Consider the following 18239-nt stretch of genomic DNA (forward strand, 5'->3'; position numbering starts at 1 on the left):
TGTACACTTTACCCTAGCATATGCATTTTTGCACACATTACTTGGCTAGAGAGACGCATTGAAAAATTTGGAAAAGTACAAATTTTGAAGGATAGCTGAGTATCAGTTCACATATTGTTTCAAATGAGATGAAATGAAAATGAAATGAATCTTTATTGCTCAAAACCATAGGCTACCACAATTCATCACATGTAAAAGGAAAATAAAGATACATATTAAAATACAAGTCATATTTCAACAAACACAGTTCGAGTTGAAATATAACTGTGTATATTGTTTCAAAAAGTGTGAATTTGTTAGGCTAGCCTCTATCTGCAAACTAAATCTAATTTCTCCTCCTTCCCTAGCTGCTACCAGTTGGTCTTTTCTACCCTTTGCGGGGTGGGGTGGTAGAGAATGGCCACCTTCAGTGCGCTCAGCTGTTCTCAGAGCTTGGAAAAGTTACTTTTTTGAACTACAACTCCCATCAGCCCAATCCAGTGGCCATGCTGGCTGGGGCTGATGGGAGTTGTAGTTTAAAAAAGTAACCTTTCCAAGCTCTGGTGAAAGCACTAAGGCCTTGGATAAGCAAGTAAATTGGCTGCAGCCATGGCCATGTGCACTCTTGGCTAAAGTGAATGAATCAAAATCCTGCATCAAGGAACACTAAGCCTACATTCAGCAAGATGTGCGGGTGCATACTTGTCTTGGCATAATGTCCTCTGCCAAGGCAGAGGAGAGGCCTAATCAAGACCAGTTTCATTAAGCAATCTATTTCAGAGGCTCCCAGACTCAAGGAATCCACAGCAATTATCACAGAACAGCCAAGAATATCTGTACTTGCTCCTGCACTCAATTTTTTTTTCTACCAAAGATTGAGGCCATTTTAACTAGGGCCCGATTATCGAAGAGGCTAACAAGTGCACACTTGTCGATATGTTCACCTCAGCTATTATGTACACAGACTGTACACTTGTAGAACATTGCATATGGATAGCCATACAAGTGTAGAGCGCAACTATTTGGGTGCACATATTGTACACTTATTGAGTAACATGTGAACACTCCTAGAATGATGCTAATTTAGTTGGGGGACTCCATTTTGCTTCTGGATTCTAGGGGTGTCCACACATTACATCCGATGAGTGTACAACATGTGCACCCAAATAATTGCACTGTATACTTGTACAGTTATCCACATGTAATGTTCAATGAGTGTACAGTCTGTACAAAACAGCTGAGGTGTACAAATTGGCAAGTTGTACTCTTTCAGACAAACACCTGTACATGCATAGAGACATCTTGTATCTGTGTTCAATGTAACCTGTGAACAAGCCTACAATTAACTGTAAACGCGTGCTTTGCATTGGACACATTTTGCCAGCTGGGCCGCACAGGCAGTCGAACCAAACATTTTCAAAATCTGGAGAGCCACTGCTCTGTTTCATTTGATTTGTAGCCTGATTTCATCTTTAAGTTGAGCAAGAAGCCATTGGGAGATGTGGCATGTTGGTTGCCTAACAACTATATGCTCCTTCTCTTCTGTTCCATTCTGGAGAAAAAATGTCATCTACAAGCTAAGGTGTGGCTACCAAGGGATGAGGCCTGGCTTATGCCCCGCTCCAATACTCACTGAAGCTCCGGAAGAAGGAAGGAGGAAAATTCTGGAGTGGACTTCTTCGGAGGGAGAGGAAAACAGCTGCATCTCCTAAAGTTTTTTGGGAAAGGGACGTAACACAGTGGTAGAGCATTTGCTTTGCATACAGGAAGGTCCCAGGTTCAAACCCTGGCATCCCCAGGTAGGGCTGAGAGAGATCCCTCTCTGAAACCCTGGAGAGCTGCTGCCAGTCAGTGCCAACAATACTGAGGTAGATGGACCAGCCATCCCTAGCTGTTTTTTGAGCATTCCTGTTATGTTTGCACAAAACTTTCAGAGAGGTTATACGACATTGCCTGTTTATTAAGCCTTCATCCTGATACCTTCATGCAGAGGGTATGTGACAAGGCCAGCATTTGGCTAGCATCCTACACTTTCCAGTACAATGTTCTGTCACTTTTCTTTTTGGACTTTTTGCATTTAGAAAAGTGATGGGGAAATTGCATCAGAAAGTGCAGGATAACAACTACATTTTGCATGAATAAGCAGCTCCCCCAGTCTGTAAAAGCATCGCATTTACAGTTGTTGGGGGATATGGGAACCTACCTTACATATCCAACAAAATCAAACCTGGTACCGGATCCCGACTGAATTCGCTAGTTCGCTGTCCCTTCGGAGCGGCACTGATCTCTTGCGGCGGGCCGCAGCTGTAATCAGCACAGATTTTGCGGCCGCGACTACAATCGGCAAGATTTTTTTTCGAAATCCTCCCCCTATTTTATGTAATTTTTTTCATGATTATTTTTTCGCAATGTTTTTCCCCTCCACCAAAAAAACCACGTGGAACAATGTGATCATTCACATAAGCAACCTAAAAATTATGAAATGTTTTTCTCTGCCACCAAAAAACTATGTGCAGTGCTGTCATTTACATAAGTATCTACAGAAACAATTACGTAATTTTTGCAACCCCAAAAAAAACCCCTGCGGACCGAATCACCTAAAAACACGCGCAGCAGATCAATTCGGCAAGTGCCAGAGAAAGCAGAAACAAAAAAAGGACGGACCAGTAAAGAAACAACGGACTATCAAAATGCATGCGGATCGGCACCATGCAGCGAACCCCATCCCTATAAACAGCCAGTCTGGAAGTTCCCAGGGTTTGTGATTGCCCAAGCACCATCAAACCCACATTTGCAATTTTTATCCATAAGGGATAGAAACTTTGCTATGTGTGTTTTTAAAAAGTGTATTAAAGCGAAAAGTCTTGAATGCTCAGTTCTGAGCTCCAATCTCACAGTCTGCACTTGCACAGAACTGTAGAGTGCACACACATCTGTCAACAAAGCTGCTCACAGGAGAAGCAGGTCTGCACTTGAACCAGCTTCCAAACCCAAAACTCTTGAGTTGCCTCTGCATCCAACATGTAGAGTCAGTGGTCCAAAATAGAAGCCATGTGACATTCCTGTTACTGTTTTTAGAATCTGTGTGTGTGTGTTTGCTTGCTGCCCTGAGTTCCTTTCAGAAGAAGGGTGGGATCTATATTGAATAAATAATCATAATCATCATTTTTATTTTTTACTGAAAGACCACCATTGGAGTGGGCTCAAAATCTGATTTCCATGAGATTATTTAATAGCTTTGAGTGTGTGTGTGGCGGGGGGTAGAATAAGATCAAGGAAACAAATCCAGGAAAGAAGGATTAGTGTGCACACCGCCACTACAGCAGTGTTCAGCCTCTGGTCAACCTGGGAAGAACTGCTTTTGGGGTAAACCTGAAAACGTCACGAGACCAGATAACAAGCAAACTACCGTTCTGTTCCAGTAACGGCCACCAAAGCACATCTGTGCCCAAAGCCACATTCAAAAGAACACTTCCTACGCAGAGACCTTTCATACAGTTTAATTCTTGCTCTTACGCTTATCTTCCAGAAGCAGTCAAAAGGCACAAACGGTTGATGATTAAAGCCTGCTCAAAAACAAAAACACCCCCAAAACTTTTAACAGGGGAAAGGTTGCTGTCAGCCACCGGAAAGGCCTTATCTCATCCAAGGCTGCTCCTAGATTGTAAGCTGGTTACAAGCAACTAAGCCTATTTAAACAGCATGGACTGTTTTCTATCTCGCCCTCAGGGTGGGAAGGGGGCTGTCTTTAGTTCATGGTCTGGTGCCTGGCATTTGCAGGAGCTGAAGATAGAGTCTCCTGATCTGCCCATTGCTGTTACAATGGCACCATCCTGGGGGGAGGGTGGGGAAGAGCCAGTATCTGGGGAGAGTATCAGACTAGGACCTCAGAGATCAGGGTTCAAATCCCCTGTTTGGCTGTGAAACTCACTGGGTGGCCTTGGGCCAGTCACCATATCTCTCAGCCTGACCTACCTCACAGGACTGTTGGGAGGATAAAATCAGGAGGAGGAGAGCCTTGTGTGCACACCACCTGGAGCTCCTTGGAGGAAAGGTGGGATATAAATGCAATGATAAATAAAATAAATAACAATCAATCTGCACCAGTCCAGGCCTCTAAAGCAGGTTGGGCAACCTTTGAGGGGTGGGAGACCGCATTCCTTAGGAGGAAAGGGATTAGGGGACACATATTGGTGGTGGTGGGCAAGACCAAAGCAAACAGTGGGTGAGACACCCCTCTTTCTGCTCCCCTTTATTCATTCATCATCTCTCTCTTGGTTTGGTGGTTGGGCAGAGTAAAAGAGATGGAGGGCCCTGGGCAGCACATTGCCTGAATAGGCTCTAAAGTTTTAGCTTAATTTTATATCAAAGTTTTGGTTATATGTGTATTTGATATGTTGTATTTATTTGATTTTGTACGCCGCCTAGAGTGGCTGCTAATAGGCGGCCTAGAAATAAAATTTTATTATTTATTATTATTATTATTATAACAACATAAGACTTGCCTTGCTGGATCAAACTTAGAACTCATCTAAGCCAATTATCCTGTTCCAGCAGTTCCTACATGATAGAAACTCACAAAGTTGGGAATAGCAATAGCTATTTTGTTTCCAGCATCGAGAGGTATACTGCCTCTGAGAATACATGCTCCATTTAATAATAATGGTCAATGGCCATTGATAGACTATCCACAAAGGCTCATTAGGGTCTGCTGCAATCTTTTTTAAATCACTGAACATCCAACTCACACCAACATCAGGGCCTGTTTACACATCTATTTTTAAAAACAAATGGATACCAAGTCAATCACAGTCAACTTCTTCCATCATCTTTCAAAAAAAACAACTACTGATCAAGAGTCAGACTTCAAAAGCAAAATCTGAAACTCCAAAAAAAAAGGGTATGCATTTTCAAATGTTGTAAAGAATATGTGCAAAATTTTGATTCACCTCCAAACTCAGCTGTTGTCACTGCATGAGAAAAGCCGGCAACAAAAGAACTTGGAAATGTTCTAGATGCCAAAAACAAAAGCACTTTCTGCTCAACCAGGCCTTTTAAATAAGTTATATTGTACAACATGGGTGGCGAACCTGTGATCCCTGCAGATGTTGCTGGACTACACCTCCCATCATTCCTGACCACTGCCCATGCTGGCTGGGCCTGATGGGAGTTGGAGGCCACCCTTATTTTACAGCCTGGAGCAGTTTTAAATTGAGGGTGGTTAAGGTGTTGGACTATGACCTGGGAGACCAGGGTTTGAATCCCCACACAGCCATGAAGCTCGCTGGGTGACCTTTGGCCAGTCACTGCCTCTCAGCCTCAGAGGAAGGCAATGGTAAACCCCCTCTGAATACCGCTTACCATGAAAACCCTATTCATAGGGTCTCCATAAGTTGGAATTGATTTGAAGGCAGTACATTTTTTTATTTACCCAATGCTAGTCCTACTCAGAGTAGATCCATTGCCATTGAAGGACATGACTAGCTTAGATTCATTACTTTCAACGGGTCTACTCTGAGTAGAACTGGGATACATAATCCTGTTTCAGGGTTGTTGTTTTTAAAGAAATTATTATGTTTGTATTGTTTTGTACTGCATTTTAATGTTTGCTTGCTTTGCGAGCTGCCCAGACATCCCTTGTTTATGGGGCTGCTATATAAATGCAGCAAATAAATAAATAATACTATCTGTGTTGTTTATTTATTTATTTTATTTCTTGTATCCCGTCTTCTTCATCCAGAGCTCAGGACAGCTAACAGCATCTAAAACACAACATTAAACAATTCAGAATTGAAAGCAACTGTACTAGCACTTGTTTTGCCTTCAGGACTAACAGCTGATTTGGTGAAGAGGAGATTTAGCAGAGGGAAAGAACACAGGAGCGTGTACTTGTGTTAAAACACCCACCTTATTTATGTATTTCAGCATTAATGCTCCACTTTTCTGTGATACAACATACTCAGGGCAGTTGAGAAATATGTAATCACAACAGTTTTTTAAAAATTAACAGAATAAGTAAACAGCAGCAAAACATGCACAAATCATCAGGAACAATCATATCAGCAGATAGTAGTATATCCTTCCTGAAGTGCTGCTGCTCCAATCAAATAATGAATCCCCCCACAGCTGCTTTTAGGTTTAAAAAAAGGGGATCTGACAACAGATTTCCTATCTTTCTCTTGTCTGATTTGGCTGAACACGCACAGGCACACTCACCGACTTCCCTGGCCAAGACAACATTTCCAACTATTTACTTTTTCAGATGTGATCTTCCCCAGTTCAGTGTGCTGCACACCCCATTAACCACCTTGGCTACTCCAGCCCAGTGCTCTGTGCGCATCTCATCATGCCCAGCTTGTTTTCTACCATTTGTCCCGAGACAGCTGAAGAACCGTGCAATCAGAGCCTCTCCAAGCTAACGCAAATAAATCCAGATGTTCCTGGTTAGATATTAGCCTACCAGCTTTACAGCATCATTTATCTGGGTCTGCCAATCTACACGCGGCCTGTTGCTAGCCCAGGAAGGCGATTCTTGTGTTCTCAAGGGCTGTGGTGCTTCAGAAGAGGACACGGCCTAAAGGACACAAAATTCAGCACCAGAGTCAGAGTCATGCCATGCCAGTGAAAAGGCACTGTTTTGCATAGAAGAAATAACAGAGCTAAGAATATCTAAGGGAAGAAGAGAAGAAAACAGAAGCCTTAACAAGCACCAGGGAAACTTGGGAAAGGGTCACAGCTCACTGGTAGGGCACCTGCTTTGCATGCAGCGGGTCACAGCTTCAGTGCCCAACATCTCCAGTTGATGCCTTGTTAGTCTGTTCGATAATCCATCCCTGATCAAAACAGACTCAATTACCTTTGCCTGAAAAAATAAATCCAGAGCAAGGTGAAGTACAGATATCCTTGACTGTTCTGCAATCTTTTTGCAGACCACTGCAACGTAGCTCACAGACCACAGTTTTGAGATGTAGCGACGGCCACCAATTTGGATAGCTTCAAAAGGACATTAGATAAATTCATGGTGGATAAGTTATTGATCATGATGACTATATGCTTTTAAATACCGGGTCTTTGGGGAACGTGAAAAGGAGAGTGTTATTTATTTATTATGAAATGTATGAAGTCACTTTTCTTCATAAAAAATGAACCCAAAGCAATGTACAATAAAAAGATTAAAACCAATATAAAACTAGCACAACAAAAAAGTTAAAAAAATGGATAAGATGGTGGAACAATCCACCCCCTAAAAGAGGCTACAATGTCAAAAGTTCTCCAAGAATCCTCCAAAAATTAAGAGCCGAATGCGTGGGAGAAGATGAATGTATTTGCCTGGCGCTTAAAGACGGATAATTTTGGCGCCAGGTGTGCCTCTCTGAGGAGAATGTTCCATGAGTGAGGGGCCACCACTGAGAAGGCCTGTTCTCCTGTCACCATCCTTCATATCCCCCTTAGAGGGGGCACACAAAGAAGGGCCTAAGATGCTGAGCACACGGTCTGAGTTGGTTCATATGGGGAGAGGCAGCCCTTGAGGTACTCTAGTCCTCAGCTTTATAACTCAAAACCAGCCCTTTGAATTGAGCCTGGAAGCTAATTGGTAGCCAGTGCAGTTGTGTCAAAATTGGTGTTTTGTGCTCAGACCATCTTGCCCAGGTGAGCAATCTGATGCTCATGTCCTGTTTGTGGTCTTCCTATAGGCTTCTAGTTGGCTACTGAAACGACATCCATCTAAGTTCAGAATAGACCCACTGACAACCTTTCATGTACTTCAAGAGTGCTATCATATCTCCCCACAGACTTCTCTTCTTCAGGCTAAACATGCCCAGTTCTTTCAGTCTCTCCTCATGGGGTTTTGTTTCCAGTCCCCTGGTCATCCTTGTTGCCCTCCTCTGAACCTGTTCCAGTTTGTCTGCATCCTTCCTGAAGTGTGGAGACCACAACTGGATGCAGTACTCAAGATGAAGCCTAACCAGTGCTGAATAGAGGGGAACTAATACTTCACACGATTTGGAAACTATACTTCTGTTAATGCAGCCTAATATAACATTTGCCTTTTTTGCAGCCACATCGCACTGTTGGCTCATATTCAGCTTGCGATCAACGGCAATTCCAAGATCCTTCTCACATGTCGTATTGCTGAGCCAAATATCCCCCATCTTATAACTGTGCATTTAGTTTCTTTTTCCTAAGTGTAGAACTTTGCATTTATCCCTGTTGAATTTCATTCTGTTGTTTTCAGCCCAATGCTCCAGCCTATCAAAGTCCTTTTGAATTTTGTTTCTGTCTTCCACGGTATTAGCTGTGCCCCCCAATTTTGTATCATCTGCAAATTTGATAAGTATGCTCTGTACCTCCTCATCCAAGTCGTTAATAAAAATGTTGAAGAGCACTGGGCCAGGACTGAGCCCTGTGGTACCCCACTTGTTACTTCCACCGAGTTTGAGAAGGAACCATTGATAAGCATTCTTTGAGTATGATTCTGGAGCCAACTGTGGATCCACCTGATAGTTGTTCCATCCAGCAAACATTTATCTAGCTTGCTAATCAGAATATCATGGGGCATTTTGTCAAAAGCTTTGCTGAAGTCGAGATATATTATGTCTAAGACACACACACACCCAAGACTTTGGACAACTATGCTGTTGTCTCCTAACAACGCTCAGCATCCATAACAAATAACAGTTCCCAGGACATTTGGGGGGAAGCCATGACTGTTTAAAGTGCTATAAGAGTGCTTTAAATGTATGGTGCAGATGGTGCCTTTGTGTTTGTTTGGCTTTGTGTCCAGGGTGGGGTGTGTGCCTGGTGATGAATTTCTATAGTTGTCAAATTCTTCTTTAGGAAAAAAAAAGCCCTGCCATGCCCATAAGCAAGATCTGATGTAGCAGAAGAGAGAAGGAAAGAGAAAGGGAGAGAGACAGAAGGGAAGGAGCCCTGATGGGAGGAGCCTCCTGCACTGTGTTGCAATCACCACGAATCAATGCTCTCCAGTGGCTTCCCCCTTCTCTCATCCAGCCAGGACGCTAGCGGCAACCCTGGCCTGGGTTCAAAGTGCCCATCAGGGGAGCTGACTCAGCCCAGCCTCATTCCTTATATCTCTGTCGTTCCTTGAAGTAGGCTGTGATGCAGCTCAATGCCAGATCTCTGGGCTCAGCAAAGATTTCCCCAGAACACAGCACATTCCAGGCCACCAGCTCAAAGGTTGGCCTCATCAGGTTGTTCTCAACTCCTGCCCAGACTTTCCCCCAACCTTTGCTTTTTTTTGGCTAAGCGGAGCCTTGTCCTGCAGCAATCTGGATGCAGTCAGGAGCAATGTGGGCCACCTAGGCTACAGGCTGAAGCATTCCCCAGAGGGCCTGAGGCTTCGGTTCGTGGCAACAGAAAAGCCACCTGCCATTTTGAATTTCCCACAATGCTCCAGAGCAGTTAATGCAGTGACAATCAAGGCATTGTGGAAATGGAAATAGCAGGCAGCTTCTCAGCTGCTACGCCAAGTTAAACAGGCAGCCACAGAAGTGGAGACAGAGCCAAGAGACCACCAAAAAAATTAAAGTTCCCACCCCCCTGCTCATGCTGAATGAGGCCAATCTCAGGGCCCTTTCCAACCTGGAGCCAAACTCTCTTCCCTGGGCAGAAAAGGGTTCCTGGGCTCTGAAGTGACTCCACCCACCCAAGCTGGACATTGGCTCCCCTTGACCTGGAAGGCCTATAAAGGCTTCTGGGTCAGACAATAGTTCTCATTCTTTGGCTTGTGATTCTTGGCAAGTAGTTCTGGGCTTCAGGTTCCTGGCTCTCGCGCAACAGCTCCCGATAGCCCAGCACCAGTAGATGCTTAAACTTTGCCTCACTGTGGGAGAATGAGCGAATCCCAGACATGTTTCCATCAGCTGGCTGATTCACAAGAAGGGGCCGTGGCTCAATGGAAGAGGGTCTGCTTTGAGAGCAGAAGGTCCCAGGTTCAATCCCTGGTGCCTCTAAGTAGGGCTGGGGGGAAACCGTGCCTGAAATCCTGAAGAGCTGCTGCCAGTCAGTGCAGACAATACTGAGAGAGATGGACTGATGGTATGACTCAGTATGAAGCAGTTTCCTATGCAGGAAAGCCTGACAGGATACATGCATGTGTGCGTGTGTGTTGAAAATGTAGCCATCTCTGGAGTCCAGAATTATGGCTGTTCAACACTGCAGCTGAACGCACCCCCACCGAAAAAAATGGTTCAAGTTAGGTCAACACCCCTGCTTTCCTCTCCTGACCTTTTCAGCCAAAGATTACAGTGTAGCAGTTTGATTAGAAAGGAATAAAATGTCAGTTTCGTAAGCAATTGAGTTTTTCTGTACATATCATACTGTGACAGTTGAGTTTGCATAACAGTTTGGATTTCCTGCATAATGGAATTAAAATTATTTTCAAATTAATTTTTAAAACCTTTCATTTTTAAAAAATAATTTAAAAAAAGGTTGTTCCACCGCTTCTTATCCATTCCTTACACACACACGTCTGATGGAAACTGTGGAATTCAAAACAAACCTGAATTACTAAGTAACAACATTATGTCTGTCCTGTTTTCTGATGAGGACTGAGCATGCTCAACACTAAGGCGCTAGGGAAGATTTTGTTCCAAGATGACTTCCTAAAGAGCAGGAATACATTTAGGGGCCACTAGAGACACAAAGAGCAATGATGTGACAATTATTTCTTTTGCAATACTGAATGTTTGCTAAATTGTTTGTTTTTGTCCTTTTGGGATGCATTGGTTGTTTTGTAAACTGACTTCTTTCCCCTACCTCAATGTTTTGTATTTTGATATTTGGAATGTTTGTTGTAAGCCACAGCTCACTGTGGAAAGGCAGCATATACATAAACTAAGTAAGTAAATAATAGTCACAGCCATGCTCCCGCCCCCTCCTTTTTTTTGCTGTTTGGTTCACAATGAGATCCTTGTTAATGCCTTTGCCCACCACAACAGATGACCTAGGAGCCAATGAGGATGAAAGAGGAGTGTGTTAGCTACTGAGAAGAGTCTTCTCAGTGGCTAACACTCCCCCCCCTTTCACGCTGATTGGCTCATAGGATGTTGCAGACATAGAGAACCTGCTGGGACTCTGCTCCTGAAAAAGTAAGGGGTCTAAGACCCCCAGAGACACTGGGTGACTACACCCCTGCTCGGGACTCTCCCCAGGCCATGTTCCCTCTTCTTGGGCTACATCCGTCACTGGCCCTGCTTTGCACCCTCCTTGACAGTTTTTGCCTGGGTAGAAATGTGTCCTTGAACTCTGATCATGCCTCTTGCGTGCTGCGTGCCTGAATGGAGGATAAAGAGGGGTGAGCAAGTGGGTGTAGAAACTAGCCTCCCATACAGAGGTAAAATTAACATTCATTGCTCTGCCACTTTTGCATCTGGCCTGTGGCCCCCGGGAGGTTGTCCAGATGGGAATGCGGCCCTGAAAATGATCTAAATGCATGCCTAGCTGGCACACCACAAGTCAGTTTCATCCTCCCCGCCCCCCCCACCTCCCAAACCCAGACCAGTAGCTTTTCTCTTGCACAGTTTAGTCCTGGACCTGACACTATCCTTTTGGAAGTTGGACCTGGGGGGGGGGGAGAATATGCTTTTGTGCCAAGAGCACTAGAAATGTGATGCTGAAGCTGTAAAGAGTTTGGACTATCTTCCCCTGGGCTTCCTGGAGCTAAAGCAGGGCACACCGCTATGCTACTGCCCTGTCTCCCAAGCCCTCTTTGGAAAGAGAGGAAACAGCTGTAGGATGTTACAGCCATTGCAGACAACTACCAGAAGTTGCCAAATGAAGCAAAACACGTCAGAGACATACCAGCTCAGCAGAATTCAGCAGCAATAAAATAGACATTTCTGTTAGGAGGTGAACTGAGGGCCCAGCCGGCCTGAGGTAGCCTGCTACCCATGACCCTCCAAAGGTTATTTGACTTCAGCTCCCATCAGACTCAGCCAGCATGGCCGATGGTTGTGGATGATGGGCGTTGTAGTCCAACAAATATCTGGAATGGTACAGGTTCCCTGTTCTTCAACCTTGGGTTCCAAGATGTTGTTGGACTACAACTCCCATCATCCCCAGGGCCCAGACTGCATGGTCAATTGTCGTCCATCAACATCTGGAGACCCAAAATTGAAGAACACTGGTCTAGGGAACCCTTAGGTTGAAAACTGATCAGGAGGCCTCTATCAACACTCAGGGAAAATAGAGAGGAGGAGAAGACGAGAATGGTTATTCTATGTGTTAGATTTTTACTTGCCGCAGGCGACTAGGCAAGTCAAGCCCTAGCATTTATATAGTACTTCCTCATACGTTCTCAATGCAGTTCACAGAAGGATGAACTGCATGCAAGAAGTGGGGCCTGCAACCAAATGTTGCAGTGTATCCCTCCTAACAGGAGGTCCGCAGGGTATGGTCGGAAGGCACATGAGGCCACCACCTTGCTGAGGCTGAGCACGTCTGGTCAGTGCCTGGATGGGACCACTTGGGAACCACATGTATGCTGCCTTGGGTTCCTCGCTGAAATAAAGGCAGGATATAAATGTAAGAAAATAAAATAAAATAAACCCAAGTGCCCCTGTTCAGAGTGTCAGCCAGCCTTTCACCCCAAACAGGGCATTCCACTCCCTCCACGTGCCCTGATGTTCTTCCTGACTAACGCTCAGTATTCTGTAGTTGCTATTATGCTCACTCCTTATTAGGCTTTCCTTTGAGGGTTTGGGACCCCTTAGGTTTTTATTTGTCTTGTTCTGTGTTTGTTTTTGTTTCAATTTCTGCAAATCTTGGGCCTCCCCTGAGCATGCCTCTTGTCTCTCAGTGGATCCATGTTAGCTCCATTTCTGGTGGCACTCACCACCCAAGTTAGCAATTAGAGGGAATGATAACAACAAACTCTCACTGCCTTCTTCATACAAAATCCAAGGTATTTGCTGAACATTCAAGACAGGCAGCTGGTCTAGATATTACTTCTTATTACACACATCACAGCGACAGTTATATTTTTCAATTAAAAAAAATGAAAAGCAGCCTTGGTGACTACTTTGAGAACAGGAATAGCTAAAGAAGGAAGTGCTTCACCCTTTCCTCATTGCCATTTGCCACTCAAAAGTTCTGCCTCTAAGCTGTTTTTGCCCCTGTTTAGTTTCAGGGGGGTATTTAAATAAACAGCAGCTTAGGAAGGAGAAAGGAGCAAAACCGCTTTTCTTTTCTTTTTTAAGTGAAAGCTTTATGACATGCATTTGCTTGTAAATAAGTAGTTTGCCCTACAAAGATTCAAGTAGGGAAGGGCAATAGCTGGCATATACATCAATACGCGAATGAGTCAAGTGTAAATCGGACATACCAAACGTGTGGTCTTACTGGTTCCAGTTTGGGACCGCTTTGAAGGTTTGCCAAAACAGCAAAAGATTAAGGGAATGGCTTTGAAATGAAGCAACAGCCTCGCCACCCCACCAAGCGTTGCACTGTAATGCAAAGCAGTCAGATGTAAAGCAGTACATTAATAGGTTCAAACATTAACAAGGCGGTTCATTTCCAAGTCATTAGTTCCTTTTAAAAGGCACCTTCCTGGCTTGAAGGTCATGCAGAAACCTTACTATGCTTCAGTGCCTTCTTTGACAAGAGACTGGAACGAGAAAGCAGGCAGAACTGCCCTGCCTCTTCACCGGTTTGGTCTGTGCAACTACAGCCTACTTCTTGCTAGAGGTGGTCAACCTGTGACATACACGGTTGCCATCCTTTTCATCCACACAACAACCCTGTGAGGTAGGTTAGGCTAAGAGCTAGTGATTAGACCAAAATCACCCACTATGCTTTGTGGATGAGCAGGAATTTGAGCCCAAGGCTCCCCAGGAGAAAGTCACTCTAACCTACTCCCTGACATGTTAGTTTATGTGCAGGGGTTGTCTCTTTGTTTAAGCACTCATTCAATTTTGTTTGTATGGAGGAGCTTTCCATATATGAGCCTCCAAGTACAGTCTGAAGTGCTACAGCCTAAGCTCAAAATGAGCACAGCAGTGAGAACTAGCTTCACATCACGGACAACGCCAATGACTCCAGAACAGAATCCCAGCTTATCTTGACAGAAAAGCAATTTAGGAGGAAGCAGATTGCCTAGGCTGTTGTTGCAGTTTTCTTAACAGGCAGCAGCAGAGTGGGGTTGGGGTGTAGCTCAGTGGTAGATGCACAGTTTTGCACACAGAGAGTCCCAAGTCCTAGAATTTAGAGTTAAAAGGTTCTCTAGCGGTGGGTGATGGGTAAGATTTCTATCTGCCCGAGACTTTAGATTTCTCTCTGCTTGGGGGAAGGACTGTAGCTCAGTGGTGGTGGTATTATTATTATTATTATTATTATTATTATTATTATTATTATTTATACCCCGCCTTTCAGCCACAGGCCCTCAAGGCGGCTTACAAAAAACACAAATATAAAAATACAATATAAAATACCTCAATAAAACAATACAATTTACAAAAGTTAAATAACTTGCAGAAGGTCCCAGTTCAATCCCCGGCATCTCCAGGTAAGGCTGGGAGAGACCCTTCTCTGAAATCCAGAAGAGTTGCTGCCAGTCAGTGCAGACGACACTGAGCTTGATGGACCAATGCTGGGAACAGGCACACACAGCCAATGCAGAATCAAACTCCACCCATCAAGCTGATGTCAGACTCTCATCAGAGTGATATCAGCTGCAGTTATTTAAAAAAATGGCTTCCCAGACCAAATCTGACACCCTGCCAAGTCAGGATTGGCCCATGGGCCAGAGGCACCTTATCCCTGGCCTTGGTCACCACTGGTGACCAAGCAATGGGTTATTGACAAGTCAAAGCAATTACCTCCAAGCTACTGCATGTACAGTCCATCACCTGTAACATGAAGCTATACAGTGAAGTAAATCTCACCGTATTTCTGGATCCAGCTGTCAGTGATATGTTTCCAGGGAAAAAGTTGATCTGGAAAGTTGTCCAGAACGTTTTGTGCTGCCTTAAAAATCAACAGAAATCTGATCTTGCAAATTTATTTGACTTAGTAATCAAAAACTATATCTCTTCTATATTACTTAGTTTTTAAGAGCAGAAATTAAAAGACTGAAATACTAATTTTAACACACCTGTGCACATAATTATATGTGATTCCTGGGGAGGGTCACTTACAAATTACAATGTTAGTTTTAGATTTTACTAAAACTGTATCCATTCTAGCTCCCAAGTCTGACTTGTTTTGTAGGCATTGCTAAGGTGCTGGACTACGACGTGGGAGACCTGGGTTCGAATCCCGATGCAGCCATGAACCTTGGGCCAGTCACTGCCTCTCAGCCTCAGAGGAAGGCAATGGGAAACCCTCTCTGAATACCGCTTACCATGAAAACCTATTCATAGGGTCGCCATAAGTCGGGATCAACTTGAAGGCAGCCCATTTCCATGTTTCCATTGCATTACTAATTCATTTTATGCAAAAGTCCAGTTCTAAAATATAGCAGAAAAAAATGGAAGTGCAACTCACTTCCAAAAAAAATCTCCCCACCCCAGTCGCAGCAAACTGGAAATCTGGAACTGCCATGTTTTAATTCACCACATATGACCATGAGGCTAGATGCTACAGACAACTGGCTGTCCACATGATTTCCACATCACTCAGCAAGCGTTTCGGCAGCTAACACAACACAAGCAGTCATCCAAAGGCACGCTCCGTGACCAATGAAACACAACAATGGTGCACCGACAGAAGCATCACACACAAAACCCAAGAAACCACAACTGGACTACTCCAGCAGCAAGGCGATCTCATTTGCAGCACTGCTTCCCGTTGCGCATCTGCCACGCAGTTCAAAGAGGGTGCTGACAAGTCAGAAGGGCTTCAGAGGAGAGCAACAAAGACAACAGTGTGCCCACGGGTGCCAAGTCATGTGATGGAAGATCGAAGAAGCTGGGTATCTTTAGCTCAAAGAAAAGATGATTGGACGGGGCAAGTTGCCAAAAGCAGGCCACAGATATTCTAAGAAGCCAAATTCTCCATTGCCAAACTGTAAAAGCTAGAAATGATCGAGGCCAAACCACTCACTATACACGGGAGATCTGGGACTGGCTCTTTTGACATATTTGTTTTAACTTAAGGGGGGGGAGAGGAGGAGAATTAGACAGAAGAAGAAGCACCAACAGAGAACGTTTTTAACCCATTTCCTCCATGCAATTCCCACTGTCTAAATACTCCCCACGCTGCTATCTATATCATGCCAGTATTTTTCAAAACAGCTTCAAAATACACCTCTCTTACCATGAACTGGTGCCACATCGATGAGCTATCCAAAAGCTATCTGCTCCTTCCCTTACAATCTAGGTTGGTCCTTGAGACCTGCTGGGGGACGCTCACTCTCCTTGATTTTCCCTAATCTGTACGTCGAGTTAGAGCATCAAGGGCACGTGGGAAGGCAGCGATAGCTCCAGGGTAAGGAAATCCCAGCCCTAAGAAAGGCTTGCTAGGGCCTTAACCTTGCCAGAGACTCTGGCGGCAATGCAAAACTGTTTACAACAGCAGCTGGCGATAAGGGAAAAGGAGATCCGTATTGCATTTTTTTAAAAAAATGGTGTATATTTGTAATGATTAAATATTCATAAAGCACAAGTGTTCAAAGCACTTCAAAAAGATGATCGCAGGAATTTTTACAACAGTCCTATGAGGCAGACCAGTAGTTCCCAAACCTTTTTCCACACAGACCATTTGAAAATTGCTGAGGGTCTTGGCAGACCACTTAAAGATTTTTCTGCCTGTTCGAAGCAATGGTCATGTGCTGTGATAGATGCTGCATGATTTTTAATTGTATTTTTTTCCACTTCTTTAATTCTTTACAAGTTGTATAAGCTTCTTAATTCTAGCCTCCCCTTAACTTGGCTCCTAATCCCCTCCACTCCCTTCATGCCGCTTCCTCCCATCAATTCTTGGCAAACTGCGGGGTCCTTAGATTGATGGAGTAGCCGCTACGCCCGCTACTCCTGCTGTTCTTCTGAGGCACAACACTGACTTCCGGAATGAAGCTCGCAGATTAGTGGTGGTCCATGCACCACAGTTTGGGAACCCCTGAGGTAGCCCAATCTTATTATCCTCACGTTGCTCAGGACGGAGGGGGGAGACAGGGAGAAAAAGCGGAAAGGGTCCTGCAGAGGTGGAGAACCTGTGGCCCTCCAGATGTTGTTGGACTCCAACTCCCATCAGCCCCTGCCAGCATGGTCAGAAATTATGGGGATTTCTGTCCAATAACACTGGAGGGCTTAGAGATGTGAAGGCCTGGGGGGGGGACCTAGGAAAAAATCAGGGAAAAAAGGTGTTTTGCTTTCTTCCCCCCCCCCCAAAAAAACCTGGCTTTTAAAAAACAAAGCACGGGTTTTTTTCTGGGCATTCACATCTCTAGGAGGGCCACAGATTCCCCACACCTGGAGCAGTAGCTTGCCCTGGGCTTCCTAGTGATTTTGTGGCAAAAGTGAGATTGTGGACTAGCTAAAACATGCAGTGCCTTAAAACTGTCAGATTGGCACAGAAAAACCCTTACAGCTTGCCATTCCAGAGCTGGGTGCAAGAGTAAGAGGCAGATGTCTACGGGACTTTCCTGGTACCAAGACAGGGGAAGGACCATATAGCTCAGTGGTAGAGCAAAAGGCTCCAGGTTCAATCCCCAGCATCTCCAGTTAAAAAGATCAGGTAGCAGTTGGATGACCCCGCCTGAGATCCTGAAGAGCTACTGCCAACAGGGCGCGGTGAACGAAATGTCTGAGAAGGTAATTTCCTATGTTCCTATCATCTGGCTGCTTCCCCTAAACTGGATTGCTCTGCAGCTGAATCAGCACAAGCAGCAGCTACTTCCAGTTCTGACCAGATGTAACTGCAGCAATAAGAAGCACCAACTTCCTCTGAATAAAGCAATGAAGCCTTCACACTCACACACAAACAGCACAGAGTATCCACACAGAACAAAAGCAGATGTCCCCCCAAATTCATGTCTCTCTTCCTGCCAGTCGGCATTCAAGAAGGGAGGCAGGGAGGCAATAAGAGAAAGACAAGTAGAGACCAAGCCCCCACCTGACAAGAGTCGGTACACACAATCTCCCGTAAAAGGTACTTGTCGTAACAATTCCAGAAAGAAAGGGAAGCGGAATTAAGAGTCACGTTTCCACCAACGGCATTCAAATTGCCCGAACAATCTATGGGAACAACAACATGAGAAGTAGACAAGGAGACCCGGCACATCATGCATTTCCAGTGCGCTG

At 44.6% G+C, this 18239-nt stretch overlaps 1 protein-coding gene and 1 non-coding gene across 4 annotated transcripts in view; one reads left to right on the top strand and one right to left on the bottom strand.

Moving 5' to 3' along the window:
• MPP1 (MAGUK p55 scaffold protein 1) overlaps positions 1 to 18239 on the bottom strand; it is a 43901-nt gene that overhangs the window by 23646 nt on the left and 2016 nt on the right. Inside the window, exon 2 of one of the 3 annotated variants that reach the window (XM_061598240.1) lies at positions 1613 to 1687. The exons of 1 other annotated variant lie outside the window; for it this stretch is intronic. In XM_061598240.1, the coding sequence (XP_061454224.1) occupies positions 1613 to 1687 (75 nt within the window). Of the gene's footprint in view, positions 1 to 1612; positions 1688 to 6439; positions 6554 to 18239 lie in introns of all 3 variants that reach the window. One more of the 3 variants, XM_061598239.1, reaches the window with a different exon arrangement.
• Positions 9881 to 9953, top strand: TRNAS-UGA (transfer RNA serine (anticodon UGA)). The gene has a single exon. It is a non-coding gene; the product is annotated as a tRNA-Ser (tRNA).

This window comes from Rhineura floridana, chromosome 16 (genome assembly GCF_030035675.1).
Source record: "Rhineura floridana isolate rRhiFlo1 chromosome 16, rRhiFlo1.hap2, whole genome shotgun sequence".
NCBI classification, from domain to species: Eukaryota; Metazoa; Chordata; class Lepidosauria; order Squamata; family Rhineuridae; genus Rhineura; species Rhineura floridana.